We start from the raw sequence: 17566 nt of genomic DNA, 5'->3' as shown, positions 1-17566 counted from the left end.
TAAACCATGTATGTGATTGCCAAGACTGCTTCATTACAACAGCTACTAAGTAAAATGAGAAAGTTTTATTTTGCAGGAACTTCCATCAAAATTGGCAATCACTCCAAAACTATTTGTCTTCAATTCAGCAGAAACTGCATCCCAGCTCATGCTAATTGACATTCATACAAACCCACACATAGACACACAAATCTTATGCATTACAGCCCTTGTATGTGAATTAATAACAGAGCTAAATGATGCTGGCACTGTATCTCTACCTTTTTTTTTTTTTTTCCTAAAATGAGTGGGTTAACTCTTGGGTGTCTGGAGCTTTTTATCCTGACACCTGCCAAAAGAAACTAGATCTAACCAATCCCTTTTTTGAAAAAGCCAAAACCTTTTTCTTGCCAAATGTCTTTAAGAGCCTTTATACATAAGTTACGTGTATCCAATTATCCCTGCATTATTAACCCCTCACTTCTAACAGTAGGGAGAAGGAGGAAGATCCTTATGAACATGAGAAAAGGGCCATGGATAATGTGATAGCACAATAATGAGTGGCAGAGAAATAAAAAAAAAAAATCATCAAATAAGATTCCTGTTTCAGGCTTCACCTGGCTATCCAGCAGGCTCAGCTCTCTGTGGGCGAGGGGACATCACACTTTCCTCTTGCCAATCTAAGCAGGGTCAAACTCTGTGCCTGCTGCTGCATCCCAAGGGAAAAGGTGTCCCTGACAAGGATGTGCAGCACAGATTTCCTCTGAAGACAATTCAGAAGGTAGGGAAATCCACCCTGCGAGTCAAGCTGTGGCCAAAGAGATAAGAAAAGCTGCTTGCACGCTACCCATATGACTGCACCATAACAGCTTCAGTTTGATTAGGAACTGTTTGAGCAAAGAGGCCTGACACAGCTCTACTCTCCACCCCTGCATCAAAGCCATATCACAGGAATTTATATATGGCAGGTGTAGGAACTGTCTCAATAGTCAGTAACTTCCAAATTAGTAATGGAATTCAGTACATCATCCAGAAATTGGAAAGAGATACTGGCAGATATCACCACTGCTATTTATGGACTTCAGTATCCCTTATTTGAAAAGATAACCCAAAGATGCACTAAAATCTGCTTCTTTAGATAGCAGTTCAGATTCAGGAGAATGGTGTTAGAAAGACCTGCAGACCAAATACCTACAGAATTTGTGTGGGTTTGTGCTTCAGATAAGGAACCTGTTAACACAGTTAATAAATATTGCCTGCCTGGTTCACATCACAAGCCTTCAGAGTACAGTCTCAGCTCCCAATGACAGGCACAAACGATGCATTACCTGTGCCTTTTTGTAGCAGGCAGACTACTGCAAAATACGTGTAAGTTTAAACATACATGCCCTGAAAAAGTACTAGATAAAGTCAGAAAGACAAAAACCATCATTCAGGTTAAACATTACTAATGTTGTAAATTTACATAGTTATCCTAATAGGTAAAATAAGTAACTCCATGTTGTATGTTAGTATCGAAGAATAAACCTTTAATCCTTGCCTATCCTGGACAATGTTCCTTCCCTCACCCCTTTATTATACTGCTTTTAACTGCTTATCTCTGAAACCCAGCAAGTGCTCTGATATTTGTAACAGCACTTCCCCATTAGCCAGGTTAGTGTATCAGTCAATGTCTCAATGTTATCTCACATGACTTAGTTCCGTGCCTTTCTCCATATGATCTCAGCTACAAACCTGCCTGGTATTTCAAGTTGCCATACCGGGGCACATTTGCATCTTAATTATATTTAAAGTGAGGCTTAAATCCCTCTGGAAGTTGCAGATACCTGATCAATGAAGCAAGGACAGGACATAAAGCAAAGTAATTTGGAGTAATCTTTGCACTGTCAAGTATAATTCTAGTGGAAATCACCCCTCCTGACTTTCTGTTAGTATGAAGAGCTCTTCTTTCCTCTATTAGAGAGTGACAGACAGCAGTTGCTGAGAAAGATTATTCAAAATTGCATAAATAGATGGGCAACCTGCCTCAAAAGCCAGAGAATTTTATCCTTTTTGTCGTATTTTATTCCTTGTCTGTATCTTTTTGTTAAACACATCCTATTAAAAAAGAAAAAAAAGGATCAAATCTTGGTTTTCGTCACACCTGCCCATGTAACTCGGTAGCTTCCCAAACCAGTGTATCTGAAATGTTGGTTTTGATGAGAACCTTAACATTACAGCCAAATGAAGTGCAGAGAGGAAAGTGAGATGAAAGGTACTCCTTTCTGCTCTTATCTCTCCCCAATGTATTTATTCTTCTGCATATTACACTTAAGTCTCCACATATTAGTAAAAGTAAACAATAATAACTAACAATGCCTTGCAGTTATAAATACTCCTTCAAGGCAATGAAGGCCTTTACAAATGCAAGGAAAATACCATTTCCATTTTGTATACAAGGGGAAAAATGAAGCTCAGAGAAATTAAATGATTTACAGAATCAGCAGCAGAAGAACCAAAGCCTCCAGATTGCTGCACGTATAAAATGTTAGGGGAAACAAAGAATACTGTCAGTAGACTAATAACATATAAGAAGTGAAACTGTGCATTTCTGTCTGATTAGTGTACTGTTGTTCATCTCTAGAGCAGAGCATTGCTTTAAGCAGTGCCGTTTTGGATTAGGATTGCAAATGGTTTTAAATCACTCAAGGGTAGAAAATTGTTCTATTTGTCAGATTTCACACTAACAACTGTATGGCATTTCCTTGCTCTACTTAACTTGAATTTCATATGCTGCCACTATTAAATGACTCTCCACGCAGAAATCCGAACACATTGCTAATGCAAACAAAGCTCTTGTGGCTCCATCCAGGGCTGCACAAACATACACCTGAGCACCTAGTCTTCAACCTTTTATTGAAGTTCTTTTGTCTGTAAAAGGGTGTTACATTTAGGCCAACACAATTTAAACTTTCTAGGCTCTAAGTGGAAGCTTAAGCTAACTCAACAGTCATGAAAATCTCATTGTAATTTCTCAAGTATTTAAGCGAGATCCTAAGTATTTTCCAACAGAAACTCCAATATGCAAATTTTAAAATGCGTCATCTCCATTCTGCAAGCACGATTCAAAAGCCTTTCCTATCTACCTATGTAAATGTAGAGGTATAATTAAACATTACTCTAATTGATGAAAAACCATAGCAGAAGGCTCCCTTGCTGAGAGCACACATGCACAACAAACATACCAGTCTGTATAGTTACACCATTTAATTTCCCTGCATAAGTAAAAAGTGTACAAATGAACAAAACCCCAAAAACTATACAGATGGACAAAGGCAGTATGACTGCTTCAGCTACGCCATATCAGATTTCCAAGTCTGCAGAGAGGTGCAGGAGAAACCACTAAGAATAATTATTTGGCAGTCACCCGAAACATTCCACCTACTAGTACAAGAATGAAAAACGCCATCCGTGTCATGAAAAAGAGAGAAATTTATCTTCAGGAATACAACCATACCATACAGAGATTTGAATGGAAAGTTACTATCTCCATGAGTTACTGGTTATTACTGCAACATCGCAGACAACAATTTGAAAAAGCAACCCGATTTCTGGATGTAAAGAATTCACTTGTTGTTGTTGTTGTTAGTTTTGACAAAACCACTAAAAAAACCTCATCAGCTGCAAAATTCTGTTGCAAACGCAATGCTCCCAGAAGGATGATTTGACAAGCATCTACTGACAGATTTCTGCAACTGCTGTGAAAGAGGCTTTTTAAAATCATTTCATCCAACTGCAAGAAGAAACAGTTTTACCGGCTAACAACAGGATTCAGGACGCAGATTTCACTTGCTCACCACAGACAGTAAGATACATTTCCCAGTCATCCTGAAACTGAGAGGTATCAGCTCTCCTTCAGGAGAGAGACGACAGTCCCACCTATTCCCAAATACAGAGTTCAGAGATCACCTGAGCTTGTACCACAACTATATACACACTCACTGCCTTCCAGTCTAGACCAGCTGAAATCTAGCCAGGCAAAAATCAGCTGTGCACACATGAACTGCAGTTCATTAAGAGAAGACAAGCAAGCAAGCTGTGCAGGAGGGACGATGCTAACATAGCTGTACAGAGCTCGTTTCTAAATAGGCTAATAGTTTTGCTCCCTGCAGCTAACACACATTTGAAAACAGACCTCAAGCGGAGGAGGAATTTTTAAGGTAAGTCCAGACTGCCATGCTTTCCTCCCACCCCAAACACCCCAAAGGATTTCATCATTTTGTTGTCACAATTTTTTTTTTTTTTAAACCTTACATTACTGCATTCAGTACAGGGTAAGAGTTCAGAAAGTAGCAGTATTCTGCGAATCAAATACTCCCCTCAACTTTTTTTTTCTTTTAAGGACACAAACAGTTGTTACTAATATTAAAGAAAACCACATTTTCAATTAGCAACAAAAAATACACCACAATGCTCTGAACAGAAAAAAAACTTGCATGTACATGGAGATGCATTACTTAAGTTTAATTACATTCAGTGTGGTAGAAACAATTCTTCTGCCTCAGTTGACTTTAAAATTATGTCTTCTACCTCTCACAAGAGAATCTGAACCATCAGGCTACTCATTTTTTTGAAACATGGAAAACAGTGTCATTTCCACTGCTGGTATCATGCTACAGTGCATAAATATACATTTCGCTGAAGGGATTAGAGAGGCAAGAAACCTACTCTTACGTTTCTATGTCAGAACTTCGTACAGTGTGAGAGCATTCCCTCTAGCAGCATACCTGTCTCTGGAGACTCTACGGGTCAGTGGTGAAGCTACTGTCAGGGTCTGAATCAATCTGAGGTTGGCACTCCCAAGTGGTTGTATGCATGCTCTCCTCCTTTTACCAATAAAAACTTACAGAGGATTTGACAATGTTTCCCACCAGCCCAAAATCTATGCACCTTTGTAGGCTATGGGAAATACAGGTTGAACCTCTGCAACAAAGGGAACTGAGTATAAATCTCCCACACTCCTTGCACTTTCAACACAAGCACGCCACCAATATTCTGCCCTGCATATGGCCTTCTCCTCCTCCTACATGCAAGAGTATTTTATGTGGATTCTTTCTAAAACAAACAGGTTTTTCCATTTAGATAACAAGATCAAAACCTTTTAAACATTTCTGTATCTAACTGCTTCTGATTTCTTCAGTTACTCACAGAGCACCAGCAACAACAAATTGCCACGTCGTATCAGGAATGCTGTCACTTGTTAGGTACTAACTTGATCTGATAGTCAGGACTGTCTTGAAAAGCAAACAATCTGTTACAGCGTGGATTCCCAGTCACGGCCACACATTCTGCAAGCTAAGAAAGGGCATCCTAGCAAAGGTCATACAGACTCTTGCACCAGCTTTTTCTGCTGTCCTGGAAAGGATGCAAAGACCCTATCTGCAGGTAAGTTGAATGAGCAGACGTATAAAGTTAGGCCAACACTTCACCCCTAATATTAATCTCCTCAATGGGCCAAGAGCAAATTATGGTAGTTTGGACCCAAGTTCTACAGCTGAAGTGTTGACCTCAGATTTGTGGCTCTGATTCAGGTAATGGCTAGTGCAGATGAACTGGTTTGCAGACCTCTCAACTAACCAGGGTGAGAAGAAAACAGCATTATTTTCCATCTATGCCCAGGAGAGGCTGGGGAACTCTGCTTTCAGCACAAGAGAGAGCACTGCTTTGTCCTTGCTTCTCTTTATACTAAAATCCATACCAACTAAGAAAGCACAATAAGAAATGAAACAACTAAGATGTATTTCTCACTACCTCTATATCACAGATTCATTGCTACAGATTTGTGCATCTTCTACTTGTATAGGCCAAATTCTTCACTACCCAGCTTTTTCCACACCAAACCAGGGACAGGGTAGACTTGAGTTGGTGGAAGTCCTAATAGAAAAGGCTGGCCAGATGCAGAAGGTACAAGGAAGGGTGGCACCCTGGTCATGCTGGACCAATAGCAGGTTAATTCTGGCTGGAGGCAATGTAACTGGCTACCTATAGATGTCAGAGAGCGTATTCTTCTGCTCCTGTTTCTCCTTGAAATTACAAATAATTTCTAATTTACCTCACCTTAAATGTAACGTGCTCCCATGCAATGTTTCTGTACTTGCCTTTTTCTTATCAAACCTACAGCGTGGGGTACATGCAAGGAGAAAGACACAAACACATTAAAGCCACAAAGCTGCATCTTCGTAAATTATTCTCAAAAGGAACTGAAGCACTTTTTCTATTAGTTAACAGCACAAAGCTGATAATCCCAAAGCTAGGAATAAACAGGATGCATCTGCAAAATAATTTCAGGGAAAGGGTAGTAAACAGATGGGAAAATATATCAGAATAGATAAAACTAGAAAAAATATTTGCTCCAAAGAAGAAGGTTAGAGAATGAGATCAAGAGAGAAGATTTTTTTTCCCTTATCAGTAAGATAAAAGTCACTGATGAGAGATTGGCCAGTTGACTAGTGCTGTCTCTAAGTAAGTTTCCAATCTTATCACCACACCACAATTTATTCTATTCCTGAGCTTTCAAAGATTCCTACATAATGTTACAAGTTATTATTTTGACATTTTAAATTTCTGTTTCACTGATATATACTTGGGAGAAGTACTACCTTCCTTCCCCCCACACGCTCCTTACACCGAGTTCTCTTCCATTTCCTCATAGGTTTCACATTGCTGCTGCTACTTCTTTTCCCCTCTCTCATGTTCTCCATTCCTACCAGCAGTGATTTACACACATTCACCAAAATCCAGGAAACACATAAGGGCATGTGGGTTCTGTTGCTAAAAAATCTGTTCGAGCATGTCACATATTACACCATACCCACACAGAAGACTCATTACACAGGCTGTCCAAAAATGTCTGCCACCTGAATTCAACCATACCTTCTGGATTCAGGCAGCCTCCTCTTCTCAAATAATTGTCTCCCAAACAAGAATTCTGTGTTCTCAATCTTCCCTCTTGTTAGTCCCTTACTCATATATAATATTTTTGCTTCCTCACATTCGCTCTTTCCTTCACATCTTTCTCCCTGGACTCCTCCTTCCCACTGTCCCATCTCCCCCCTTCCCACACTATTTTTATTGCCCACTACCCACTCAACGGTGGGGTCCTACCAACGCTGTCTCAGAAAGGAGCCCGCAGTGGGGCGGCAGGCAGACATGCTGCCAGATCCGTGCTTCCAGCCCTCCCAGTGGCATGGCAGGAGCCCAGCCGGACCAGCAAGAGGCAGGACAAGGGAACAGGGGCTCTTCTAGTGCAGGCAGCATCAGGCAGGGATGACCAGATTCAAGATCTTCCCAAGTTTTCTTTCTTTCCCAAAAAGAGGCCAGGCAGAACTTGGAGGAAATAACTCCAAGGCCAAGACACACACACACATACCCGGAATGGCCATCAGCCACACATCTGTGTTTGCCGAGATAAGGCAAGGTGAAGCAATACAGCAGCAATGCGGCTGTGGTTGCAGAAATAGGGCAAGGGGAAGGGATACAGTAGCCAGTAAAATGATCAAACCTTGAGAGTAAAATAACAGCAGCCCAAAAAGCACCCTCATCTGTTCACCCATGTTCTTATGAAACTCGTTAGTTTAATTACAGGAGCATGATTAAGGCTAAGGATACATTTGAGCATAGCTCCAAACAGGCCTGCCACTTAAACGATCAGCAAATCAATTTTCTAAAGTATCTGCTAATAGTGTTTATATAATACTGAAGGAAGAACAACTCTGAAGCACAGGCAATCAAATTGATCTCAGTAGAGCCTTCATTATGCTTGCTTATAAATGCCCATTCTGTGAATGTACACGGCAGTTTATACTTAGATGGTGATACAATGTGAACTATTTAGCCAGAACTCATAATGCAATAAAATAATAATGCAACAGAAGATTGACTAAGCAATCAAACACTTGAAACAGTGACTCACAGCATGAAGATAGTTGGCATTTAAATGCATTCAAAAATCAAATGTCATTCTATTAAAAAAAATGGCGCTCATATCAACAATGCCTGGCACTTGCACAGTATCTGTTATCAGAGAATTGCAAGGACTATAACTTACTAATTCTCACCATTTTCCTGTACATCTCCTTAATTTTTTAAATGTCAGTTCCTCCAGTGATGTGCTTAGCTTAGACTTCCAGCTGCATTTAAAAACAAATAAATCTATCTCTGATAGCTAGAATATGGCATGACCCACAAAAGCATAGAAATACGAAAGGACCCAAAACCAACCCAAAGGTAAAGTTTTTCATGACCCATTGTGTTGGTGAGGAGTTGCAAGTAGTGTGCTATGGGACAACTCAATGAAGGCACTATTTCTTCATCTCCCTTATGTTCTGCTTCATGTGCGCACATTATCAAAACTGGAGCTGCAAGTTCAGCACTCCTGCAGTATCTTGCTGGGAAAACCTACTTCCATTGTAAATGTTTTGTGATATTTCAGCACCTTCTAATATAACTTTTCACAATGACATTCTTAAAATAAACCCTTGCTTTATATAGTAATACTTTTTCAATGGGAAGTGGAGAAAAATATAGACTCCTGTCCTGCCTTCACAAGGTGCATTGATGTTCCTCTGAATTTTCCTGGGCACACTATGAAACACTAACCAAGAGGAAGATGCTGTGTCCCAGAAGAAAGTTTTGTACTCAAACTGGGGGGACAGGATGGGCAGACTGGAAGACGAAAAACTGGCTGCACCATCAGACTGAAAGGGTAACGGTCACTGGTTTGAAGTCTGACTGATGGCCAGTTAGGACTGGAGTTCCTCAGGTACCAATACTGGAGCAAGTCTTGTTTGACACCTTCGTCAGTGACTTGGAAGATGAGACATATGGGGCAAGTTTGCAGATGACACTAGACTGGGGAGATCAGCTGACGTGCTGGAGGGCACAGCTGCCATTAAGAGCAGCCCTGACAAGCTAGAGGAATCGGCCAGTGAGAGCCTCATGATGGTCAACCAAGACAAGGGCAACACCCTGAACCTGGGATAGACTATCCGCACAAAACACTACAGCCTGGGAGCAACCCAGCAGAAAAGGACTTGGCCATTCTGGTGCACAAAAGACGTTTGGAGCACATGACATACAAGGAGAGACTGAGGGAAGTGTGTTTAGCCATGGCAGCATCTGATTACGGTGTTCAGTTTCCTGGGGTGGGTTAGACAGAAATCAGCACAAAGCTTTTCTCAAGGGTGTGCACCAAGAGGACAAGAGACAAAAGTCAGAAGTGGCACCCAGAGAAATTCCAGCTGTGTGAAAGAAATGGTCACAGTGGGAGTGGTCAAGTACTGGAACAGGTTCCTGGAGAGGCTGTGGACTCTCCACCCATGGAGGAATTCACAAGTCAACTGGACAAGGCCCTGAGCAGCCTGGCCGAACTCTGAAACTAGGCCTGCCTTGAAGAGGAGATTTGACGAGATGATTTCCTAGGTCCCTTCCAATCTAAATTATTCTATGAACCTTTCGTTATTTCTTCTGCCAGGAACTGGGTATTGCTGAAGGTGTAATTATTACCACGGAACACGGGAACCATTCTGTCAATAAAATTGTATCTTGCTCTCTGCACAGCGTCACGGTCACAAATTGAAAATTTTTTATGAGAATTTCCAACTGTGAAACACCGGAACAAGTTGATCTAGTAAATCAAGTAGTATTATTCTACCTTTAACTCAGCGGGCGACTCTGTCCTGTGACTTTAAGTGACTATTCCTTTGCAGAGTGGAAATAACAAGAATTCTTACCTGTTTCATATGGGAAAGATACCTTCCCCCGCCCCCCCCCCCCGAAAGTGGAAGTGGTTTCCAAACCACCAACCTCCAGAAGAGTAAGTCTCTTAGTATCCCCAGCTTGTGACTTAAGTGAGACCTAGTTTCATTGCCTGGTAGAGTCAGCTCCAGCTCTCAGCAGCAAAACTGGTTATAAACGAACTGCATGTCAGAGGCACTGAGGAAGAGGACCAGGTCAAAGAGAGGTCTAGCATCTCTAAGGGGGAGATTCTTATTCTCTGCTGAGCTTCTTCCTCTTTCTGAAAAGTTATTTTGTTAATAGGATATTTATGTTGGGGTGGGGGGAATCAGCTAAGCCAGAGGTCCGAGGGTTGAATTCAATGATTTAACATAGTATGTGGTGGCTGAATAAACAAATATGTGTAACAAGAGCTATAGCCTCATACCTCAGACTCAATCTAAGAGTTGTACTCACGGTCTAATAAAATATGACAGCTATATTGCCTTGCTTATTAACAAGCAAAGCAGTTTAAAAAAAAGCACTAGAAATACATTATTTACTAATTTGGATATAAAATCCCTTTAGTAAGCAGATTTTCCAACTAATCTTAAGACCTAAAAAATATCAGATATGTGACAACCAAATAACATTTAAATAGTTCTCTGTACATTTTTGTGGGAGGCGCAAGATTCCACAGAATAATTTATTTTACACAGATAATGGAGTCACTGTGACTTGTGAAGCATCTGGAATTACAGCCAGTGGCAACCACTCATAATTTAAAACCTTTCTCCAAATAAATCTCATCATGACAGTTCAAGCATACACAGAGATCCAATTTAATCTTTCTACAGCATTTAAGTCTGTGGTAGAGTCCAAAGACTTCTATGATTTTTTAATTATTATTTAAGCATGACAAGGTAACTAAACTGAAATATACTTATTTTCCAATATATAAAATAACGTTTGCTTCACAGCCTGTGCTGCCTGGCCTAATATCTGTCTGTCAGCATTAATGTGACAAACTTCTGAAAGAAAAGTTGTAAGGGAACTGCCAAGCTATGTTATAGCCAGAGCAATCTGGTTGTGCTCTGTCATTAGAAAGAGTGGAAATATCAGACTGATTCCTTAAACTGTCATGACTATGAAACCTTCAGGGACAATGTGCTTAGCCACTTAGAGAAGAAAAAAATATCTTCAGGAAATATATATAACACACAGCAACAGCATTTGTGTCCCTGTTCATCAAACCTTAATCTGATTTTATTTTTAATCACATAATTATCCAATATTATCAGAGAACTGAATTAATGACATTAAAAGACAGCACTGAACTTCAGTATCTGAAAGAAAAATCAAGCTTGACCACAAGCCTGTAAGGAAATCGCTTTCTTTTCAAGACAGGCTCTAAAGCATTGTAAAGAGGTTAAACGGAGATAACTGGCAGGCTTTACTGAAGAGAAGCACGGGTTCAAGTAAGCTCATGGATCTCTTTGCTGGTTTCAGGTGAGACAGATAGCTATCCTCCAAACCAAAGTTACAGAAACAATATAACACTGATACGCAGAGAACACTGATAGACTAGCACCTAATTTGTGACCTAAGTGCTTTGCTCAACTGAATTTGCTATCAACCCATGCTTTAAATGATTCTCTTGTGTACTTTTTATGTATCTTTAAAATTAAGGTTGTACAATTTATCAAAAATTAGGCTAAGAATTTTATGAGGAAGCCTAAGTGAGTCAGATACTGAATACTCACCAAATTCCACATATATAACTCTTGGAGAGCTTTCAAATTTTTTACCTAAACTACTGCAACTTGAGTACTAATAAAATATGGTCCATATCGCCAGGACAATACAGTGACAAATAACAGAAATGGCAACATCTTATATGTACATAGCACCTTCTGTCAGAAAGCAAAGGCATTTTAGGGACATATGTTAAATAAAATGACATGCAGTACTTGGAGTTCAGTTCTATTACCCACACTTAGTAAATGAGAAAACAAGGCATAGATAATTCAAGCTGTCTGCTGAACGTAATACACAAAGCCAACAGCAGAAACAGCACTGAATATAGATTGCAAGGGCTTATTTCCCTGGTGTTTGCAAAAAAGGATGCTTTAATTTAAAACAAAGTCAGTCTTAGCCTATATCACTCTGTTCAATCACTGCCTCCCACTGTTTTTAAGTATACCTGTGAACTTGTAACTGTTAAGTCAAGCCAACGTCATATTAAGATAGTTTATCAGGATTAATACTACCCTCGCACTTCAAAATGGGGGGGGGAGCATAAAACAAAAATATTTCCATGCTCCATGCTCTGCTGCTTTATTCTTCTTATGCTTGGTTCAAGTAACCGTCACCAATTTCAGTGCACACAACTCTTGTCATACCAGAGAGCTGTTCCCAGGTTCGTTTGAATTCACAATTATATCAGAATACTCCAAAAGCCCATCAAATTTGGTACAACTTCTCAGGCAGGCACCATTAATTTTTTCACTGGCATGATACTCCTAATACTTTCTGGCAACCCTTAAGTACTACTGCTTATGAAGCAGTCGCACACGTTCAAAGATATGCTGGGGTTTTTTGAACAGTAATGTTCTTGATACTTACGAATTGTTTTACTGTGGTATTATAAAATGCAACACTTTGAAAACCTCTCTTCTTAAACCTTTCCTTAAAATAACAAATCTCAAAGTGGAGAATTTCATCTTACAATATTTAAAAAGGGAAGGACTCAGATTACCCAAACCCAATATATTTGAAGAGAATAATAGTGCTGCGGAACTTCACACAAGCCTATCACATTTTAAGTGATGACAAATAAACCACAATTTGGTCAACTTCAGTCAGCTTCATTCCAGACCCAACTCAGTGGAGCTACACTAGAAATGAATGTGGTATGTCAAATCTCATTGGGAGTTCAAACAGACTTGACATAGCTCAGTTAAATGTTAACAGGATGCTAGATCTTAGTTCAAGATCGTTTAGGAATGGAGTAAAACTGATTAGTAAAAAGCTGTTTACGAAGAAGAACAAAAGCTGAGGACAACAAAAGAAAGTGTCTTTGGTGGTTAGTAAGAAGACGATATACTCCGTTCTTGAGTTTACAACATGATCAGGTGAGGATACAAAATTATGCAGTTAGTAGACCAAATTCTGTTGCTAGTTGTATCATGCAATCCCCCCAAAATATGCTCAGCTGCATTATTCCAGATGAGAGGACACCTTGACCAAAACACATTTAAATGACAGCTCAGCTGGTGAAGCAAACAGAGCGCTATTGTAACTGCATTTCTGCAACAAGTCGCATGCAGTACATCCTCAAATCAACTGTACTGAGGTATCTCTACGTATTATTTCTTCCCCTTGAAGATACTCGCTCACCAAAGTTCGCTCAACATTTTGATGCTCGCTAACTTTATTTGAAGACAGTCTCATTAAGCTGATACACATTCGGCTAATATGGCTTCAAACATAACCAACTTTACCAAATTTTATGAGAATTCAAATTCAGGGAAAGGTTTTAGGCCTCAGATGGAAAAGTTTTCCTGAATTTTGAAAGGACTAATTCATAGTATTACATAAAGTTTACTCTGAACACCGAAAGAGTTGTTTGAAACAGCTTCAGTAACTCTATAATGGGAATGCAAGGTTTTATTAAATTCCAGAGGCTGGTTAGAAGAAACCAAGCAGAAAGGTCACCATCCTCTACTAAATTCTCCAGCACTTTTCCACAACAGTGGCATGAAAACATCCACTTCTACACGATGTTTCTAAGATTGTGTCATTACAGAGAGAGGGAATGTGGTCATTGAACAACCTAAATGCTCAAAACACTCCCATACCACCAAGAGTGGTACTGGTACTATGTAGTAAATGGAGAAGTCAATTTTTCAGCCCTTTTCTTTCATTTTATATGCATGAGTGAAATTCCAGTAATAATATGTTAAGATAAATCTCGTGCATTGTTTAAACAAATGTTTCTGATAGTATCTAAATTGGTTTTTGGGTTGTTTTTTTTTTTTTACCATGACAGACATCACTGGCAACCTATATGAAAATATCACTCAGAGGCAGGAAGAAAATTATTACATGTTCCAGATCTCTGAAGCAGTTTCTGTATTTTATTCACAATTTAAAATATTCTGACCAGCTTCATTCTGTCTGCCCCCAAAGAGTACAGAGCACAGGAATGTACAGAGAACCTTTACCTTCTTAGAGGAAAAGCACCAGAAAAGCACAGTTTCCAAAAATAAAAATCCTCATTTTACCCTCTTCTTTTGTTTTGGTTTCACAGTTTTTATTGAACCCATTACATCAATATTAATGAAAACCGTAATTCATCTGACTTCCCAGCAGGAAGAAAACAGTGGATCAAACAAAATCTCTTTATTTCATTCCAAGTAACTGCCCAGACCTCAGTCAGCTTCAGGTTAGAACAATACAAAGTCCAAATGCTACAGTTTTTTTTCTTGTCCTTTAAAATAATTTACAAAATATAAATTCTCGTTCAGTCTTAGAACCTCAGAAATCTTTCAAAGAGATGGGACGCTCAGATCAATCAACAACTTAGTAACCAAATGTGTTCAGTTTTAAAAAAAAAAACCAAATTTAAAAAGCATTTTAACAGAAAAATATAATTAAAATCTTCCACTGCCCTTATAAGAACCTATTTAAACCATATCTACTGTCCCTTACAAGTATATTACAGTGGAAAAAAAAAATAATCAGGTCACAGGAAAGGAGTAGGAATTTTGTTTCTTGGGAAGATTTTCACAATGAGATGTTTAAAGTAAAAGAAACTCCTATGACTTAATACATAAGCTACGTGTTAGACTACATTTTAGAAGCAACAAAAAATCAGATTATAACAGTTCTTATAGAAAGGGTAATAAAAATCCTTGTGTTTTGTATATGCGGGTAACAGGTATGCTTAAAAGTTTATTCTGGCAGGGTGGTAAATCTGTTATTCTATGACCTTCACAAACCATGTATTTTAATAGAATTATTATCTATTTGTAAGAAAAGACTGTACCAACTCGTGCTCTGTCACAATAGAACAGCATTTCCAGCCATTTTCAATTCCAATCCCTCAACAATTTTTCAACAGATGTAAGAAACATGCACCATAAACATAAGCCTATTGACAAAAGGTTTCCTTTCTTAGTTCCTTCTTACAGACCTCTACAAATAATGGATTGCTCTCCCTGAGTTTACAGACTGAAAGTTGAAAAATGGTTCACTAAATTTGCAGTAACTACACTGATTTATGGAAAAATCATTCGCCCCACTTGCTAGATGCTAGAAGTACTATATGTCCTCAGACAACAACAGTTTCAGTCTAGGAAGAAGACAACTGGTGAAACACGGTAACAGACTTCAAATATATAAAAAAAATCATTAAAATTGTGATAGTAATGAAGGAAGTAACTGTTTAATTTGCAGCAAGAGATTCAGAGTAGAATACACTTCTAACTCTAAACCCTCTGAAGAAGCTGTAGAATTCTCACTTTTGGGGACCTAAAGGTTTGGGGAAGAGGAGAAAAGAAAACATAAGTAAACATCTACATTTTACTACTCCTTTTTTTAGAGAACAGGAACACAGTAGGTGACTGCTAGAGAACCTTGTCAGCCTTGCAGTATTTGACATCACTACAGTACCTGGCATCACCATCACACTTCTGTGGTTTCATTAATAAGAAAAAAAAACTTGTAACTGCACCATTAGGGGTTCAAAATAATTTGATTTCAAGGAATTCTCACACCAGAGTGATCTGTTTCATACTTCTAATATGCTTACATACAACTAAGCCAGCAGCTTTACTCTCGTTTCAATAAAAATAAATTCTGTATCTCCCTTGCTTGTTAGTCAAAGGAGGGGGTTTTAATCTTACTCCATTGAGTATCTGTAGAGGCATTCATGAGACTTGCTCTATTTTTCAACTTACTCTGTTCCACCCTGGATGTTTACGGCGTGAAGTTATTTGTGTAGCACACGCATAGCGTAAATAATTCCAAAATACGGAACCGTCTCCAAGAATTGCAAATTACACACAAGGATAACTTCACCGCTGTGGAAATAAGCACCTTCCAAGTCTCACCTTACGCCCACCACAGCCACCCAGCGTACAGTGAGGAATGAGCACCGCCACTTGCCAGTGAAACTGATGACGGAGGACTCAAACATCCAGTTCATGCGTTACAAGGGCGAGGAAGCTTCATTCAAATCCGACTGTTAATAGAAGTTATTAACGTAGTAATTATTGAAGGAAAAACAAGCCCATCTGCTTCATCAGGTATGGGGCGGTTTCTGCCTCACAACGCTCTATTCTCGGGCAGGGAAAACCCCTTGCTCTGACCTGGCAGACCCCCTGCGCTCGGGCAGTCAGCGCTGGAGCCGCGGGTCCCCCTCACCTCGGCCCAGGCCAACGGCGTGGGCAGCTCTCGGCACGCACAAGGCGAGGGCAGCGCCCCGCCTGCAAGCGCTTCCCCGAAGCGCGGACGGTCAGCCGTATCACCCCGAGCTACGGCAGCAGCATTGCCATGGGTCTCTAGGCTTGTAAAAACTTCATCAATAACATAACCCACGCAGAGGGTTCACGGCGCGGTCTGTCTCTCCCGGCACGGCCGCCCGTGCGGGGCGGACAGGCGGGGGAGGCGCCGGCCCCCGCCGCGGGACGCCGGCGGCACAAGCCGGCAGCGGGGGCTTCACCCGGGCCCGGCCCCGGCCCCGGCCCGTCCTGCCGCCCCTCTCCCCGCACAGCGCGACCCCTGCCCGGGGCTGGAGCCGTTTTTAACGGTCTCCGCGGGCAGCGGAGGGGCCGGGGGGGAGTGCTGAGGTACTCACATGCCAGATGGCGAAGAAGATGAGGGCGGCGCAGAGGACCAGCGACAGCATGTAGCAGAAAGCGGCGAAGGTGAAGGCCATGGCGGGGAGAGCCCTCCGCGCCCCTCGCCGCCGCCCGGGCGGGTCCCGGCGGGCGACCGGGAAACCAGCGACCCTCGAGATGCCAGCGGGGAGAGCGGCGAAGGGACCGGGCGCCCTCACGGCGGAGGGCAGTGTCACACACACACAGGCAGAGCCGGGACGGGCAGGGAGCGGGGCCGGGCGGCCGCCGCGCCCCTCACAACCGCTGCGCCAAGCCCCTCCCGACCCCCGCAACGCCGTCAGCGTCTGGGGAGCCGAGCCGAGCCGAGCCCGGCCCAGCTCAGCCCCTCCGCCGCCGCTCTCCCCTCCCCGCTAAGGCGCGGCGGTGGGCGGCCCCCGCCGCCAGGGCGCCCCCGAGGGCGGGTCCCCTCAGGGGGAGCGGGAGCGGGAGCGGGAGCGGGAGCGGGGGGGGGTCCTGCCGCCTCTCGGGCAGCGTCTGCCGTCACGGCCGCCTGGTTCTGGCTGAAGTCGTGTATCACGACAGCGTGAGAGGAACGAGTGTAGGCTGGGATCAGCTAAATCCTGAAAAGATAATTATATGCCCAAACTTGAAGTGCTTTTTTAATTATTACTATTTTTTCTTTTAGGATCAGGTGAATCCGGTAGGAGCTCTGTTAGAGAGGGGCGAGGCGTGCCCCAGCGTCCAGGCACCTCGGCCTCTGGGGTTGTTCAGCCTGGAGAAGAGGGGGCTGAGGGGAGACCTCATCGCTCTCTACAACTACCTGAAAGGGGGTTGCAGAGAGGTGGGTGTTGGTCTCTTCTCCCAAGTGACCAGTGACAGGACAAGAGGAAATGGCCTCAAGTTGCACCAGGGGAGGTTTCAGCTGGATATTAGGAAAAGGTGAAGCACTGGAACAGGCTGCCCAGGGAGGTGGTGGAGTCACCATCCCT

General features: G+C 41.7%; 1 protein-coding gene across 2 annotated transcripts in view; it reads right to left on the bottom strand.

Moving 5' to 3' along the window:
• Positions 1–16675, bottom strand: part of CNIH3 (cornichon family AMPA receptor auxiliary protein 3) — a 48221-nt gene extending 31546 nt beyond the window's left edge. For both annotated transcript variants that reach the window (XM_059835627.1, XM_059835628.1), the window contains exon 1: positions 16595–16675. In XM_059835627.1, coding sequence (XP_059691610.1) covers positions 16595–16675 — 81 coding nt within the window. The remainder of the gene's footprint in view (positions 1–16594) is intronic.
• Between the last annotated feature and the right edge of the window lie 891 nt (positions 16676–17566).

The sequence above is a fragment of the Gavia stellata genome, chromosome 2, assembly GCF_030936135.1.
Source record: "Gavia stellata isolate bGavSte3 chromosome 2, bGavSte3.hap2, whole genome shotgun sequence".
Lineage (NCBI taxonomy): Eukaryota > Metazoa > Chordata > Aves > Gaviiformes > Gaviidae > Gavia > Gavia stellata.
The sequence above is the reverse complement of the archived record's forward strand: the minus strand, read 5'-3'. Positions and strand labels throughout refer to the sequence as shown.